The following is an 18569-nucleotide window of genomic DNA, read 5'->3' on the forward strand; positions in this document are numbered from 1 at the left end:
AAAAGATAATTCAATTTACAAAAGTCTAGATATTTTTCCCCCTTCACTCACAGGATGTCATCCTCAGTAGGAATTATGACCTATAATTTTTAAAAAATTCTAGATCTCTCCCAATCCAAATGTGTTTATGTATTTTGGTTGGTGAAAAACATGCTCGGGTGGGAGGAAGTCAAGCCATTGATTTCTCAAGCATACCTTTAGGTCCACTGTGACTCGAGAACTGAATGTTGACGGCGGATAGCAAAACGAAATTCTGGGATCTATGTTAAGCTTTCGTGACAGTCCCTTCCTTGGAATGGTCCACGTTTCCTTCTTCAAGCAGGAGACCACCGAGAAGATACCAAACTGGCAGGTTTTCACCACGGCCGCTGACCCCTGCGTGCCATCAGAAGGAGAAAAAATATACCAGGATTTAAGCTTTCTTCCTGCCCTACAGTTTAAGAAAGATATTGCTTTAAAGACTAGAGTTGGAAGGGACCTTGAAGCAGGCAAGGGTTCTAACTTACTGTCACTACTGGTGCTGATGCACACCCAGCTCTAGGTGACTGGCAGGCACATGCGTGCAATTGGTGGGCACATGCAGGCATTTGCACACATCGGAGTGAGATTTGGCTTCTGTGCATGTGCAGGAAGCAAATCTCCTGAGAAGACACATGGACGAGTGAGATTTTGGTGATTTTTTTGCTTCTGCACATGAATGAAAGCAAAAAACCCACCAAAAATCACCGAAATCGCTGGCACGCATCCTCTTGCAAGATTTCACTTCACGCGCATGCGCAGAAGCTAAATATTGCTCTGACACACGCCCACCCACCAGTCACCCAGAGCTGCGCACGTAGCTCCATTTCCACCACCGGTGAGACTCCTGCCCCCGTTGGGTAGGAACCCAATATAGTGGTATCTCTACCTGAGAACGCCTCTACTTACGAACTTTTCTAGATAAAAACCGGGTGTTCAAGATTTTTTTTGCCTCTTCTGAAGAACCATTTTCTACTTATGAATCCGAGCCTCCGAAACTGTAACCGGAAAAGTTGGGGAATAGTCTCCATGGGGCCTCTCTAGGAATCCTCTGGGAGGAAACAGGGCTGGAAAAGGCAGGGAGAAGCCTCCGTGGGGCCTCTCTAGGAATCTCCTGGGAGGAAACAGGCCTCCACCCTCCCTGTGGTTTCCCCAATCACATGCATTATTTGCTTTTACATTGATTCCTATGGGAAAAATTGCTTCTTCTTACAAAATTTTCTACTTAAGAACCTGGCCACGGAATGAATTAAGTTCGTAAGTAGAAGTACCACTGTACTGTACTGTTCGTAAGTAGAAGTACCACTGTACTGTGCTGTCCCCAGAGACAGAGATAGTTGGACTGTATTTAGGCATGTCTCTTTAAGATATTGCATTAGGGGAAATGTAGTAAAATTGCACTCTGGGTAATGTTGTTTTACATGTGACCACATTTGTGTATTCCTATTGGCTCTGACTCGGGATGAGGGGTAATTGGATAGAACATTCCAGTGGGTCTTTTGTCTTCACTCACTAAGCCAGCCAGCATGTAGATGCTACACCTAGAGCTGGGGTCAATTCAACCTCTTTTTACCTGCACAATGGGAAAGATTATACTGCAGAAGAATTGCATCATAACTGTGAGTTATTGTGAGAATGCCTGTAATAAAATGATCTGGGATACCTCATTGTGCTGAGTTATCTGACTGGGAAAAGTTGAACTTGTACCAGAACAAGTCCAACCCTCCCCCGCTCAAACAGAAGTCCCTACACCATTTCAGGCAAATGGCAGTCCAATTTCTTCTTGAAATTCTCAATGTTGGCCCTCTCACAATCTCTGTAGACAAACTGTTACACTGGTTGATTGCTCTCACTCTCACTCTCACTTCTTATTGAATCTCTCCTTGGTCAGCTTCCATCCATTGTTCCTTATCTGGCCTTCTGGTGCCTTGGAAAATAATGTGACTCCCTGTTTTTTTGTGGCAGCCTCTCAAGTATTGCAACACTGTTATCATGTCTCTCCTGGTCCTTCTCTTTACCAGACTGGCCATGCCTAGTTCCTGCAACCGTTCTTCATATGTTATAGTCTCCAGTCTCCTAATAATCCTGGTTGCCCTTCTCTGCACCTTCTCTAGAGTTTCAATGTCTTTTTTGTAGTGTGGTGACCAAAACTGGATGCAGTACTACAGGAGTGGTCTAACTAAGGCTTTATAGAGTGGTATTAGTACCGCCCTAGTCTTAGATTGTATCCCTCTGTTAATACAATTCAATCACCTTCTGGCTGCTTTGATGTCCTTCCAAAGAGTTAGGCATTAAATACATGGACTGGAAGTTTATATCGCTCACTTTCACCATTATGTCTTTGTACATTCCTCTGTAACGGGAAATGCATGGGATTAAAATGCCCATTGGAGACATGTTGAGTTGGTCAACCGACGAACACTCGACCGATACCACATTGCTGACAAGTTCTTCGGCCTCATTCACAACAAAGGGACTTAAATGATTGACAACAGTCACTGTGAGTTGTTCCAGAATCTTGCGAGGGGCTGTCACACTACACGATAATTCAGCTTCTCCCAGTCCATTCGCTTCTGTGAAAAACCTACAGTCAAGAAATAATATTTATGAGGGGGGAGGAAAGAGAGCAATGGATAGAACACAGAATAACAATTAGTGGAGACCTTATATGTCTTCTAGTCCATCTCCCCCCACCCACTTGAGATGGAGACAGGTGGCACATGGAGCCATATTGGAGGGCATGCGAGAGTTTGTCATGTTTCAGCTCCAGCGTGCATGTGTGTGCTGACCAGCTGATTTTTGGCCTTGGGAAACATAGAAAACATAGAAACATAGAAGATTGATGGCAGAAAAAGACCTCATGGTCCATCTAAGACGTCTTAAACAAGATCTAAGTATTCCCCACAAGATCATATGCTGCAACATCCTGCCTGTTGGTGACTACTTCAGCTTCAACCAAAACAACACAAGAGCACACAGCAGATTTAAACTTGATATTAACTGCTCCAAACTTGACTGTAAAAAATATGACTTCAGTAACTGAATTGTCGAAGTGTGGGACTCATTTATTTTATTTATTTTTATTTTATTATTTAGATTTGTATGCCGCCCCTCTCCGAGGACTCGGGGCGGCTCACAGCAGAGAAAAACAAATCATAAATAATCTGAATACATTTAAAACATTTAAGATTTAAAAAGAAAACCCCATATAGTACATACACACTCACAAGCATACCATACACAATTTAAACATGCCCAGGGGGAGATGTCTTAGTTCCCCCATGCCTGACGGCAAAGGTGGGTTTTAAGGAGTTTATGGAAGGCAGGTAGAGTAGGGGCAGTTCTAATCTCCGGGGGGAGTTGGTTCCAGAGAGCCGGTGCTGCCACAGAGAAGGCTCTTCCCCTGGGGCCCGCCAACCGACACTGTTTAGTTGACGGGACCCGGAGAAGGCCCACTCTGTGGGACCTAATCGGTCGCTGGGATTCATGCGGCAGGAGGCGGTCTCGGAGGTATTCTGGTCCGATGCCATGAAGGGCTTTAAAGGTCATATCCAACACTTTGAATTGTGACCGGAAATTGATCGGCAGCCAATGCAGACTGCGGAGTGATGGTGAAACATGGGCATACCTAGGTAAGCCCATGACTGCTCTCGCAGCTGCATTCTGCACGATCTGAAGTTTCCGAACACTTTTCAGAGGTAGCCTCATGTAGAGAGCATTACAGTAGTCGAACCTCGAGGTGATGAGGGCATGAGTGACTGTGAGCAATGAGTCCCGGTCCAGATAGGGCCGCAACTGGTGCACCAGGCGAACCTGGGCAAATGCCCCCCTCGCCACAGCTGAGAGATGGTTTTCTAATGTGAGCTGTGGATCGAGGAGGACGCCCAAGTTGCGGACCCTCTCTGAGGGGGGCAATGATTCCCCCCCCCCCAGGGTGATGGACTGACAGATGGGATTGTCCTTGGGAGGCAGAACCCACAGCCACTCCGTCATTACCGGACTCCGTAGTGTCATCCCCAAACCCCTAACACTTTACCCTTAGTTTATCCACGGTTGACCTATCCAGATTCCTAAGAGGTCAGTAAGGGGCGAGTACAAGTGCACTAGAGTGCCTTCCGTCCCCTGTCCTATTGCTCTCCTATATCTCCTATACCTTTCTTCTATTCCTATATCTCTTCTTCTATTCTTTTATTGATATGTTCTATTACTATATCTTCTTTTCTATTCTTTCATAGATATATTTTACTATGAGTATCTCCTCTATAACCTTCATCATGTTTTTTACTATGTATATATATGCCCACTAAAACCCTCATTATTTATTGGACAAAATAAATAAATAAATAAAATCTAGTCTGCCCTTATACGATTTCCTGTATTTTATCTTAGGATGGATCTATGTTTATCCCAGGCATGTTTAAATTCAGTTACTGCGGATTTACCAACCCTGTCTGCTGGAAGTTTGTTCCAAGCATCTACTCCTCTTTCAGTCTAATAATATTTTCTCACGTTGCTTCTGACCTTTCCCCCAACTAACCTCACATTGAGGCCCCTTGTGTTCACTTTCCTATTAAAAACACTTCCCTCCTGAACCTTATTTAACCCTTTAACATATTTAAATGTTTCAATCATGTCCCCCACTTTCCCTTTTGTCCTCCAGACTATGCAGGTTGAGTTCATGAAGTCTTTCCTGATACGTTTTATGCCTTCCACCATTTTTGCATCTCGTCTTTGGACCCCTTCAATTTGATCAATATTTTTTTGTAGGTGAGGTCTCCAGAACTGAACACAGTTTAGTGGACGTTTCGGGCAAGCTTCCCTGAAGCCCCAGAGGCAAAAAAAAATCTCCCAATGGACAAACCATTGAAAAATTCACTTCCTGCTTGCTGTTGTGCTGTTTTTTGCACTCTGGAGGGTTCAGGGAAGATTGTAAAACAGCATAATGGGTAAACCGGAAGTGCGTTTTTGAAACTTCCAGTTTGCTCATCTGGGCAAAGAACCACAAAAGTCCTAACTGGAAGCTCCCCATTCAATTCTGTTGCTGATCAGAAGGCTGGTTCCTTCACCATAGAGACCCCTCCTGGCGTAGCATTTGTTTATCCTCTCCTGACTGAAAGTCCAGTTCCTCCACCATAGAGTCTCCTCCTAGCATGGCATCTTTTCCCTTTAACAACCACGAAACAAGGAGCTGCAACAGAGGGGTGAAAGAGCCACATGCAGCTCCTAGAGCAGCGGGTTGCTGACTCCTAGACTAGACATACCCTGCAAATCAGTACTGGACAGCCCCCGGTATGCTGGGGATCTTTGTTCTGGCAGTGATCTGCGCATCCCTGCTATGTGCACATGCACTCTCATGAACCCCCACATGCGCAGAAGCAAAAACATCAGTGAAAAGCACCAAAATCTCATGTGAGGACACTTGCACATGCAAGATTTTGGTGTTTTTTGGTTTTTCTTTGTTTCCGCGCATGCGCGGAAGCAAATAAATTGGCGAACATCGCTGAATTCTTGCACGTGTGAGCATCCTTGCGTAATATTTCAGTGATTTTCACCGATTTCTTTGCTTCTGCACATGTGCAGAAGCAAAGTCTCACGCTCATGCTGGCCTCTGGTAGGAAAAGATAAGTGCGACCCATCACTGCCGGGGATAATTATTTGTGATTAGTTAAAGAATGGAACTGAATTGGATTTTTTTGGACGGTGGGGTCCACACCTTGCCCTGATGAAGAGGTGACTGCTTTTACTTTTAATGAGGTACCTTGTGTGCTCCTTCACTTATTCCCAGGAGTTGAATGAAGCTCACCCAGAAAGAAATATAGACAGCCCCTCTTGCATTGCTTCTAAAAACAAGGAATACCTACCGATAGTAACTCTTATTCTTTTCTTTCTTGGCCTTATTTGCAGGGGTATAAATAATTATAGGGACTATTTGGGAATGCAAGGCCACTGACAAACCCTATTAAAATGTTAAGTATCCTCTGGATGGTTATACATTTACAAAATCGTTACAAGGGAAATTGATTTTATTCCAGGTAATGAAAAAGGGTGGGTGGGTTGTTTTTGTTTTTTAAATGCAATGGTAATAAGATATTGGCCTGCCTTAAATTGCAACTGCATAGTTTAGCTAAGGCTAAATATTATAGCTTTCTTTCCCTAAGAAAATCACCTCTCCCTCCCCTTGAATGGTCTGGGCTGAGATATTTATATGTGTGTATGAGTGTGTTTGTGTGTTTGTGTGCGCGTGTGTGCGTGTGTGTGTAACATATCTTTGCTGATAATGAAAAGGAAGGGAGATGAATGGATGGATGGATGGGTGGATGGATGGCTAGATGGATGGATGAGTGAATGGATGGATGGATGGATGGATGGATGGATAGCTGGAGGGTTGGTGGACGGACAGATAGATAGCTGGATAGCTGGCTGGATAGCTGGATAGATGTATGTATGTATGTATGTATGTATGTATGTATGTATGCATGTATGTACGGTTGGATGGATGGATTGATGAATGGATAGATGGATACATAGATAGACAGACAGACAGATATGACAGTTTCAGAGTCCCAGGGCCAAGTCGTCCGTTTTTGCAATCTTCTGACAAGCAAAATCCATGGGGGAACCAGATTCACTTAATGACCAGGTTAAGAATTAGTTTAAGAACTGCAATGATTTACTTAAGAATTGTGGCAAGAAATGGTTTAACATGGGGCAAAACTCACCTAGCAACTCTCTCGCTTAGCAACAGAAATTTTGAGCTCCACTGTGGCCATAAGTTGAGGACTACATACACCAGGGTGGGGGGATTGGGAACCCATGCACTTAACAAGTTGACACTGTTGGTGTGACAGCAAGATGGAAAAGCAACAAAGATACATAAATATATTCCCTGTACAGTGGCACCTCTTCTTATGAACTTAATTCATTCTGTGACCAGGTTCTTAAGTAGAAAAGTTTGTAAGAAGAAGGAATTTTTCCTATAGGAATCAATGTAAAAGCAAATAATGTGTGCGATTGGGGAAACCAATTTGGAGGCCCTGTTTCATCCCAGGAGATTCCTAAAGAGGCCCCATGGAGGCTTCTCCCCACCTTTTCCAGCCCTGTTCCTCCCAGGAGATTCCTAGAGAGGCCCCACGGAGGCTTCTCCCTGCCTTTTTCGGCCCTGTTACTCCCAGGAGATTCCTAGAGAGGCCCCACGGAGGCTTCTCCCTGCCTTTTTCGGCCCTGTTTCCTCCCAGGAGATTCCCAGAGAGGCCCCACAGAGGCTTCTCCCTGCCTTTTCCAGTTACAGTTTCAGAGGCTCGGGTTTGTAAGTGGAAAATGGTTCTTGAGAAGAGGCAAAAATATCTTGAATACCTCGTTCTTATCTAGAAAAGTTCGTAAGTATAGGCATTCTTAGATAGAGGTACCACTGTATTTCCCAGGCCCAGAATACACAGAAAACTTTTTCTCTCTCACTCTTTGGTGCATTCGTCCATCTCGTCCTCCAACTTCTCAATCAATGGGACAATGGAGTGACTTTTCTGAAAATCTTCTGATCTTCCAGAACTTTCTTCCAGGCATTGGCCAATTCCATCGTCATCCCTCAGCTTCGGATCGAAATCCCCGTTGATTGTCTCCAATTTCCTTAGCAGGTTGAGAGTCACGAGTTTTGTCTCATCCAAGAATCCTTCATTCTCCGCCTGGGTTTCTTGAGCTGGCATTATCTGAAGGTTTTCCACACCAATCTCTTCTAGATTTGGGGATACCGTGATCTTTTCCCCACTGTCTCCCGAAATGAGGTTTTGGTGGATTTTCTCAACGGATGAATCCTCTGAGCAAGAATCCTTTTCGATGCTGTTCTTCCTCACCAGGCCCAGTGTTTTGGATTTATTGGGATCTTCACTGTTTACAAGCACTGGCCCTTCCTTTTCCTCTTCTGATTTGTTTTCCTGGAAGAGAACCCACTTTTCCAGTTCCACCAACTCCTGGTCCTCCGGCCTGCTTCCATTTTCTTCTCCACGCGGAGAGGGAGGTGGAACAGGGAGCTGACACGAAGAGACATCTAACGGTGGATCGATTATTTTCCCCTTGACGCCATCGCTCTGAGAATTCACGGACCCATCAGGGCTGTGTTGCTCATCCTCTGGTTTTCCAAGCAGCTCATTTTCAGAGCGTCCGAGATCTTCAACCAGACACAGCAGATGGGTGCTTAATTCCTGAAGCCACCTTAGCAGGCTCTGCCATTCTGCAAGAGCAAACAGAAGGACCTTTTAGGAGCAATTCCTTTTAAATTTTTATTTTTATTTATTTATTATTTTATTTGTCATACAAATATAGTATTGTATTGTAGTATGTTTAACATAATATAAGTATAAAGTAGAGATAGAAAAGATAAAAAAGACATTAGTACAGGAACGGTAGGCACAAAGGTGCACTTATGCACGTCCCTTACGGACCTCTTAGAAAAGGGGAGAGGTCTATTGTAGATAATGTAAGGTTGAAGGTTTTGGGATTGGGGCAGTCCGGTAGTGAATTCCAGGCTATTGCTGAAATCGTATTTTCTGCAGTCTAGTTTGGAGCGATTTACATTTAGTTTGTATCTATTATAAATGAATTATAATACAGTGGTACCTCGAGATACGAGTTTAATTCGTTCCGGACCTGGGCTCTTAAGTCGAGCAGCTCTTATCTCGAACGACTTTTCCCCATAGGAATTAATGTAAATAATTTTAATTGGTTCCAGCCCTCAAAAAACTCACAAAGTTAGTCTAAATTATGCAGAAAGACATGTTTTTAATGAAGAAATGTACATGTACATATAAATGAATAATGAAGTTTCTTTCACTTAACTTGTAAACTTTCTTAAACTTTTAAATTTACATATGTTCAACTTCTCTGCCACCCAATCCTGTAGGACAGAGGTCCCCAACCCTTTTTGCACCAGGGACCGGCTTTAAGCGATCAAGAGAGGAATGGGTGAATGAATGGACGGAGGGTGGGAAGGAAGGAAGGAAAGAGGGAAGGGACAGGAACAGAGGAAGGAAGCAAGGAAACTTATGAAAGGAGAGAGTAAGAGAGGAATGAGTGAAGGGAGGGAGGGAGGGAAGAAGGTGGGAAGGAGAAAGAAAAGAAGAAATAGAGGACGGGAAGGTAAAAGAGAGAAAGAAAAAGAGCAAGAAAGAAAGCAAGAAAGAAAGAAAGAAAGAAAGAAAGAAAGGGGGAAGGGACAGGAACAGAGGAAGGAAGCAAGGAAACTTATGAAAGGGGAGAGTAAGAGAGGAATGAGTGAAAGGAGGGAGGGAGGGAAGAAGGTGGGAAGGAGAAAGAAAAGAAGAAATAGAGGAAGGGAAGGTAAAAGAGAGAAAGAAAAAGAGCAAGAAAGAAAGCTGCAAGCACCCCCCCGAGCCCCCCAGGCCGGCTGCAACCTTTTAAAACACGCGCGCCGCTTCGCAGCTGTCTCCTGAAGCCGAACGCGGAAGTTAGCGTTTGGCTTCAGGAGACAGCTCCTTGGCGCTTGTATCTCGAATTTGGGCTTGTAAGTAGAACAAAAATATCTCTCCCCTCCCAGCTCTTATCTCGAGTTGCTCTTAAGTAGAGCAGCTCTTATGTCGGGGTTCCACTGTACATGAATTCAAAGAGAGGGAGAGGGGAGGGAGAGAGAACGAGAGAGAGAGGGAGGGAGGTGTGTTTGTATGTGTAGCATATGTGTATGTGTGTTATGTACACTTTTGAGAGCAGGGAACAGAATTTCATTTTTAATGGGTGCCAGGGGGCACACAGGGAAAAAATCACAATGATGTTTTCTCTTCCCTTTCCTTCCATTTCCTCTTCTCTTCCCTTCCCTTCCCTTCTCTTCTCTCCTTCTCCTCTTCTCTTGCCTTCTTCTCATCCTCTCTTCTCTTTTCTCTTCTCTTCTCCTCTCCCCTCCTTTCCTCCCCTCTTCTCCTCTCCTCTCTCTCCTCCCTTCCCTCTTCTCTTCTCTCCTCTTCCTCTCCTCCCTTGCCTTTATCTCTTCTTTTCTTTTCTTCTCCTCTCCTCCCTTCCCTCTTCTTTTCTCTTCCTCTTCTCCCCTCCCTTCCTCTCCTACCTTTTCTCTCCTCTCCTCTCCTCCCTTCCCTTCCAACTTCTCTCCCCTTGCCTTCCCCTCTCTTACATCTTCTCTCTCCTCTCTTCTCCTCTCCTCCTCTCTTCTCCAACCTGTCCTATGCTATGCTATGCTATGCTATGCTATGCTATGCTATTTATTAATTAAATTTGTATGCCGCCCCTATCCCTAGACTATGCTATGCTATGCTATGCTATGCTATGTAGTCCTATCCTAAATTTATATAGATTCAAAGCATTACAAAAGTACTTTCTAACAAGGGACACCTTCTATCGTCTCTCTTCAACAGATGGCATCATCTGAGAAATTACTGAAGTAAATTCAGTGTTATTTTTTTCTGAATGGAGAGATTTTGAAAACCAGGAAGAGAGAGTGAAAAAAAGACCGATTCTGGCGGGGATTAGCGATGGGATGGGATGTCAAATAAATTCTCCTTATGAGTCTCCATCCATTGCTTCCTGTCCTGCCTTCAGGTGCTTTGGAAAATAAGTTGAACCCCCTCTTCTTTATGGCAGTCCCTCAAATTTTGGAACATTGCTATAATGTTAAACCAGACATACCTAATTCCTACAATCACAATTTTTAGCCTGCGGCTTCCTAATTTCAAAGTTTATCCCAAATTCCCCCTAACTTTAAAGTTCATACCAGCTCCCCCCTAATTTTCAAAGGTCACTCCATCTCCCTCCCCAAATTTCAAAGACCCTTCCTCCCCTCCACCCCCCAATAAGCCTCTTTCAAGCGGGCTGAATAACCAACTTTCTCTTCTCCACATTTGCAATCGAGGCAGAAACTGCCCAAAACCCTTCGCTTTGCAATTAAATGGTAAGAAATGTTTTGACAGCCTCTGGAAAGATTCCCATGCTAATCTTTTCTCTCTATGTGTCTCAGGAGGTTGGGTGCTTGCCAATTCCTTCCTCCTTTAGGAAGAGACTAAACAGAGCAATTGATCACAAAGCCTCCTGATACTGAGAGCATTAAGACTAGCCTAGACTAGATTAGACTCGACTCCACTGGGCTGAAATGGGCTGGGCTGGGCTGGGCTGGGCTGGGCTGGGCTGGGCTGGGCTGGGCTGGGCTGGGCTGAGCTGGACTGGACTAGACTAGACTAGACTAGAGTAGAGTAGAGTAGAGTAGACTAGACTAGACTAGACCAGAATAGAAATAGAAATAGAATCAGAAAACTATAAAAAATGAAAAATGAAAAATGAAATAATATAAAATAATATAAAATATAAAAAATGAAAAATGAAAAATGAAAAATGAAAAATAAAATATAAAATAATATAAAATATAAAATATAAAATAAAAAAAATAAAAAAAATAAAAAAATGAAATATGAAATATGAAATATGAAATATAAAATATAAAATAATATAAAATAATATAAAATAATATAAAATAATATAAAAAATGAAAAATGAAATATAAAATATAAAATATAAAATATAAAATATAAAATATAAAATATAAAATATAAAATATAAAATATAAAATATAAAATATAAAATATAAAATATAAAATATAAAATATAAAATATAAAATATAAAATATAAAATATAAAATATAAAATATAAAATATAAAATATAAAATATAAAATATAAAATATAAAATATAAAATATAAAATATAAAATATAAAATATAAAATATAAAATATAAAATATAAAATATAAAATATAAAATATAAAATATAAAATATAAAATATAAAATATAAAATATAAAATATAAAATATAAAATATAAAATATAAAATATAAAATATAAAATATAAAATATAAAATATAAAATATAAAATATAAAATATAAAATATAAAATATAAAATATAAAATATAAAATATAAAATATAAAATATAAAATATAAAACAGAAAACAGAAAACAGAAAATATAAAATATAAAATAATAGAATAAGATGGAATGGAATGGAATGGAACGGAATGGAACAGAACAGAAGAGAACAGAATTCTTTATTGGCCAAGTGTGATAGGACTTACAAGGAATTTGTCTTTGGTGCATAGCCTCTCGGTGTACATAAAATAAAAGATACATTTGTCAAGAATCATGAGGTACAACACTTAATGATTGCCATAGAGTACAAATAAGCTATCAAGAAACAATCAATATTAATATAAATCGTAAGGAAACAAGCAACAAGTTACAACCATACAGTCATAAGTGGGAGGAGATGAATGATGGGTACGATGAGAAGACTAATAGTAATAGCAATGCTGCCCTAGTGAATAGTTTGACAGTGGAGAGGGAATTATTTATTTAGCATTTGGAAAAAAACTGTTCTTGGGTCTAGTTGTCTTGGTGTACAGTGCCCATTGTTTAATAATAATTATAACAATAGAGTTGGAAAGGACCTTGGAGGTCTTCTAATCCAACCCCCTGCTTGGGCAAGAAACCCTAGACCACTACAGATAAACGATTATCCAACATCTTCTTTAAACACTTCCAGTGTTCTGGAGGGGTTGTTCCATGGATTAATTGTTCTAACTGTCAGGAAATTTCTCCTTAACTCTAAGTTACTTCTCTCCTTGTTCAGTTTTCACCCATTGCGTCTTGTTCTACCCTCTATATGAGTCTAAGAGGTATTGCTAAATAAAATAAAATAAAAATAAAATCAATAAACGAGAGACCAAATAACTCTCCTGGATAAAGAGATGCTAAGCTCCAGTAAGATAGGAAGAAAACCAAGTTTAATGTCCTTCAGCACCATCTGCTGGCCATTGTTGCAAACTGACTCCTTGAATATAGGTATCAGAATCGAGCTGGAAAGGACTTTGGAGGTCTTTTATTCCAGCCCCCTACTCAGGCAGGATAACCTATACCATTTCAGACAAGTGACTGTTCAGTTTTTTCTTAAAAACCTTAAGTGATGGAGCAAACCACAACTAAAAAAAATAGAATAGAATAGGATAGAATAGGATAGAATAGAATAGATAGAATAGAATAGAATAGAATAGAATAGGTGCAAAAAAGGGAAACAAGAATGATCAAGGAAATGGAGCACCTCCCCTATGAAACCAGGTTGCAACGCCTTGGTCTCTTCAGCCTTGAAAGATGGTGTTTAAGGGGTGACTTAAGGGGTATAAAATCATGCATGGGATAGAAAAGATGGAGAGAGAAAAAATATTTTCTCTATCACACAATACTAGGATAAGGGGGCACTCCCTAAAGCTCATAGGTAAGAAAGTGAGGACAAATGAAGGGAAATATTTCTTCACCCAGAGGGTCGTTGGTTTATGGAATTCCCTTCCAGAAGAGGTCGTGACAGCTGTCAGCCTGGATAGCTTCAAGGCAGGACTAGACAGATTCATGGAGGACAAGTGTATTGGTGGTTATTGAAATGGATGTCCAAGTGTCCCCTCTATGTTGGTTGAGGCAGGCAGGGATCCCCTGGGTACCATCTGTTGGGGGTCAAGGGAAAAGAAGGGCTTTGCTGCCCCTTTATGCTCAAAATCCCTATATACAATTGGCTTGGCCACTGTATGACACAGAACTCTATACTCGATGGGCTTTGGCCCAATTCAGCATGGCTCTTCTTATGTTCTTTATTGACCAAGTGTGATAGGACACACAGGGAATTTGTCTTTGCTGCATATGCTCTCAGTGTACATAAAAGAAAAGAGACATTTGTCAAGAATCAGGAGGTACAAAACTTAATGATTGATCAAAAGGCCAGATGTATTTCACTGTTAGGAAGTGTCTCCTTAATTTTAGGTTGTTTCTCCCCTTGCTAACTTTCCATCCCTTGTTTCTCGTCCTGCCTTCTGGTGCCTTGGAAAATAAGTTGACCTCCCTCTTTTTTGTGGCTGCCCCTCCAAGTCCTCAGAGAAGGGCAGCATACAACAACAACAATAATAATAATAATAATAATAATAATAATAATAATAATAATAATAATAATAATATTGCTATCATGCCCCCTCTCACTCCTAATTCTTCTTTTCTCGGCTAGTCAAACCCAAATCCTACAATTGTTCTTCATAGGCTTTAGTCCCCAGGTCTTTAATCATCTTAGTTGCTCTTCAAAATAATAAATACAGTTTACACAAATGGTAGAAAAGGAAATGAACTTTTCCTTTAAAGAAATCAGAAAAGAAGAAACCCTTCTTGCAATATTGTTCCCCTGGAGTGAGGAGGTCATGGGAATTTTGCAGTATACTTCCCCCAGGAGACAGGTGGGAATGGAGATTTTGCACTATCCTTCCCCTGGAGAGGGGAGGGAATGGAGATTTGGCACTATTTGTAATAACTCTCAATATAAGTTGAAGGGCAGCATATCTAACACTATCCTTCCCCCAGAGAGGGGAGTTAAGGGATATTTTGCACTATCCTTTCCATGGAGTGGAAAGGGAATGTGGATATTGCAATATTCTTCCTCTGGAGTAGGGAAGGAATACGATTTTGTAGTAAACTTCCCCCAGAAATGGGGATGGAATGGGGATTTTGCAGTATCTTTCCCCTGGAGTGAGGAGGGAATGGGGATTTTGCAGTATCTTTCCCCTGGAGTGGGAAGGGAATGGAGATTTTGTAGCCTCCTTCCTCTGGGGAAGAATACTGCAAAATCCTCATTCCCACTCCACTGTAGGGGAAGGATACCGCAAAATCCCAATCCCCCCCCCAACTCCAGGGGAAGGATACTGTAGATTCCCCCCCCCCCCCCACTTAGCAACAGAAATTTTTGGCTCAGTGGTGAAATGATTCACTTAACAAACGTGACAATGAAAGTCAAAAAAATGGTGGAAAACTTCCTGAACACATTTCTCACTTAGCAACAGAAATTCAAGGACTACCTGTATTCCATAAATAATGTAGAAGACGACACAGCTTTTAAAAACCAGCTAGGCTGAAGTCAAGAGAAGGGGGAAAATGCATTCTTAAAATATCTTTTATGGAAGATACAGTTCTAGAATGGTACAAAGTTTATGGTACAATTCATGGGGAGAAAAACTTAATGTGATTCACATATTTAACTTTGCAACAAAGTCAAAGCTTTGATACATAAGCATACTCCAAATGCAACATTGACCCATACTCCTAGTTGACAAATCTTTAGAAAATGTCCAGAGATACTTTACTAGAAGAGCCCTCCACTCCTCTACTCGCAACAGAATACCCTACACAACTAGATTTACAACCCTAGGTTTAGAAAGCTTAGAACTGCGTCACCTTAAACAAGACCTAAACATAGCCCATAAAATCATCTGCTACAACCTCCTTCCTGTCAACGACTACTTCAGCTTCAACCACAACAACACTCAAGCACACAACAGACACAAACTTAAAGTAAAACACTCTAAACTCAACTGCAGGAAATATGACTTTAGTAACCGAGATGCATGGAACTCACTACCATACTCTGTAGGTTCATCACCTAACCTCCAAAACTTTACCCTTAGACTATCCACTCTTGACGTCTCACGATTCCTAAGAGGTCAGTAAGGGGCTTGCATAAGTATCTGGGATCACGTATATAAACATTGTTATATCTTTGTATACTACCATTAGGTACTTGACTAAACAAACAAACAAATAGTATTACTTACCTGGGCAGGAGACCTCTGGCTGATATTGATCATAGACTATATTCAACAACTGGTAGGTATTTTGGATCACTTCAGTTGTGAACTTCAATTGTTGACCAAGCGTTTTGACCAAAGCCAGAAGGAGCGGAGTTAATTTTGATGGACATTCCATAATCTTCTCGCCGTCCTGATGGTTTTCCTTTCAGAACAGATTTGTTTAACTTCACATTGTAATGCTGGATTGCCTCCAAAATTTGATCTGGGTGGCTAATGATGGTTTCCATGGCTTTCCTGACAGATGCTTAAAACTAATAGCAAATTGCTTTTTTTCCTCCTTCCCCCCTTCCTCCTCTTTTTTACATCAAAATTTCAACCTTTCTGTTCTTTCCAACTGGGCAGGAGTTCTCTTGACAAGGAAATATCAAACTGCTGTTGATGGCAAAGAGTTACTAGGTGACAAACAGGTGTGGCTTTCTCCAAATGAAGCCTGGGATAGTAAGGCTTGGATTTGTTTATACAGGTTAGGATGTGTCTTTAAAGGTGACCTGATGGCACTGCTACCTTTGTGGAAATATCTCTATCTCTATATACATATACATAAATGTATACATAAGATCTCCAAGGTCCCTTCCAACTCTGTTATTGTTATTATTATTAGACATATATACACATACAGTACGTAAGTATGTATGTATGTATACACTGTATTTATCTGGAATGTGTATATGTATATATACACACATACACACACACAAAGGATCAGCTGTCTGAAAGGGGTATAAATCCTTCCCCACCATTCAGTGAGAGCTTGGAGGAGAAGTGTAAGTCTTCAAAAGAAACATCTTCAAAAGAAACAAAAAAAATCTGCAATGAGGATTTTTTAAAAAAACAAATAAATCTTGCATTCTTTGGATTCAGCTCACTTTTAACACTTACTTCACCAATTTTGCAATAACTTATCCAGTGGTGGTGGTGGGGAGGGCAAATGAACTCTTTTGTTTTATTTAAAAAGAAAATAAAAGAATAATTCAATGGGTTTGATTTAAAGCCTGGTCATGTATTTTGTTTTACTGTTTTGTAGAGATGTACTGTAAACTTAGAATGCTTCTGCTGTTTTTTGGTCAACCTTTGATCCTTTTCCTGTAGCCGGGGGCTTTTTCTTCCAAGGCACTTTGATTACAGCCCTTAACAGTTGATAGTACTTATCTCAAGGCCTTAAACCCCTTACCTTGAGTCCAACTTGTTGTAAATAATGGAACAGACCACTCAGGATTCTCCTAAGAGGCTCTACACATGCGTGCCATGGGTGGAAACCCTGAAACCCTGGAGGCAAAAAAACAACAACACCCAACAGACAAACTGGAAGTTCAGAAAAACGCACTTCTGGTTTGCCCTTGGGCTGTTTTTTGCTCTTGGGAGCAAAAGCCCCGGAGTGCAAAAAACAGCACAATGGGCAAACCTGAAGTGCGTTTTCCCAAATTTCTGATTTGCCCAATTGGGCATTTTTTTTTATGTGCCAGGAAAAAAGGAGGAAGGAAGGAAGGAAGGAAGGAAAAGAAAGAAAGGAAAAACAAAAGAAAGGAAGGAAGGAATTATGTATATACCCTTACCTTTCTAATATGCACCACATAAACAGAGAGAAAGAAAGGAAGGAAGGAGGGAGGGAAGGAAGGAAAAAGGAGGAATGAAGGAAGGAAAAGAAGGAAGGGGAAGAAAGGAAAAAGAAAAGGAAGAAGCAAGTAAGTAAGCAAGGAAGGAAGGAAGGAAAGAAGGAAGGAAGGAAGGAAGGAAGGAAGGAATAATGCATATACCCTCACTTCTCTAAAGGACTCAACCTGTAATACACTCCACATAAACAGAAAGGAAGGAAGGAGGGAGAGGGGGAGGAAAAGAAGGAAGGGGAAGAAAGGAAAAAGAAAAGGAAGAAGTAAGTAAGCAAGCAAGGAAGGAAGGAAGGAAAGAAGGAAGGAAGGAATTATGCATATACCCTCACCTCTCTAAGGGTCTCAACCTTTAATATACACCACATAAACAGGAAGGAAGGAAGGAAGGAAGGAAGGAGAGAGAGTGGGAGGGAGGGAGGAAGGAAAGAAAAAAGGAAGGGGAAGAAATTGTTGTGGTTCCGTCAGAGGCCCCTCAGGGAACGGCTGATCTTCTGTCGGTTTCCAGCTCAGAGGGAGAGGATGAGGAACAGGAGGTGCAGGCAGACGAGGAGGAGGAATCCTAGGCTGAAGAAGAGGGAGGACAGCCAGAGTCCCCCAGAGGGAGCTCTCCCCAGCAAGCAGCCTGGATTCCTTAGAGGAAAATGCACAAGCCATAATTGATCTGCGACAGAGAAGAGCTACACAGCGAAGGGACCAATTGGCTAGGTACTTTCAGCATTAAAGAGGCAACAGCTGGGTTTGGGTGTGGTGCTCTTTGGAAAGGCTAAAAGGCAGACCCACCCTTCCTGGCTTGTGGAGTTTTATCTTTGAGAGTCTTGGGACCTGGCTGTGAACTTTGGCGTCTTGGAATCCTGGTTTGTGCCTTTGACTACTGAAACCTTGGGGTGGGTGTGCCAGCAAGAAGCTTGCTGTATTGTCTGGACATCAGGACTCTGCTATAAAGTATTATAGCCTGTCTGTTGGGAAGAACAGGTTTTCCTCTGTGTTTATTTTTTCCAGCTATAAAGTACTTTTGCTTTTACCAGAGTGTCTGGCTGTTTTTTCCAGTTGGTGTTGAGGTCTGGGGGAACCCAAACAGAACAGAAATGAAAAAGAAAAGGAAGGAAGGAAGGGGAGGGAGGAGGAAGGAGGCGGAATGGAGGAAGGGAGAAGAAGGAGGAATGGAGGAAGGAAGGAAGGAAGAAGAAAGAAAGAAAGAAAGAAAGAAAGAAAGAAACTAACTTTCCGAGGGAAAAACCCAGCCCCCACGCGCCCTGGTCAATCTTCCTTC

At 41.5% G+C, this 18569-nt stretch overlaps 1 protein-coding gene across 2 annotated transcripts in view; it reads right to left on the reverse strand.

Annotated features, from left to right (window-relative positions):
• Window positions 1-16061, reverse strand: part of DTHD1 (death domain containing 1) — a 42794-nt gene extending 26733 nt beyond the window's left edge. The window contains exons 1-4 of one of the 2 annotated variants that reach the window (XM_070757102.1): window positions 15657-16061; window positions 7474-8242; window positions 2272-2602; window positions 196-375 (exon numbers count right to left, since the gene is read on the reverse strand). In XM_070757102.1, coding sequence (XP_070613203.1) covers window positions 196-375; window positions 2272-2602; window positions 7474-8242; window positions 15657-15807 — 1431 coding nt within the window. In that variant the 5' untranslated portion in view covers window positions 15808-16061. The remainder of the gene's footprint in view (window positions 1-195; window positions 376-2271; window positions 2603-7473; window positions 8243-15656) is intronic. The other variant, XM_070757101.1, reaches the window with a different exon arrangement.
• Window positions 16062-18569: the final 2508 nt, after the last annotated feature.

Source organism: Erythrolamprus reginae, chromosome 7 (genome assembly GCF_031021105.1).
Source record: "Erythrolamprus reginae isolate rEryReg1 chromosome 7, rEryReg1.hap1, whole genome shotgun sequence".
Lineage (NCBI taxonomy): Eukaryota > Metazoa > Chordata > Lepidosauria > Squamata > Dipsadidae > Erythrolamprus > Erythrolamprus reginae.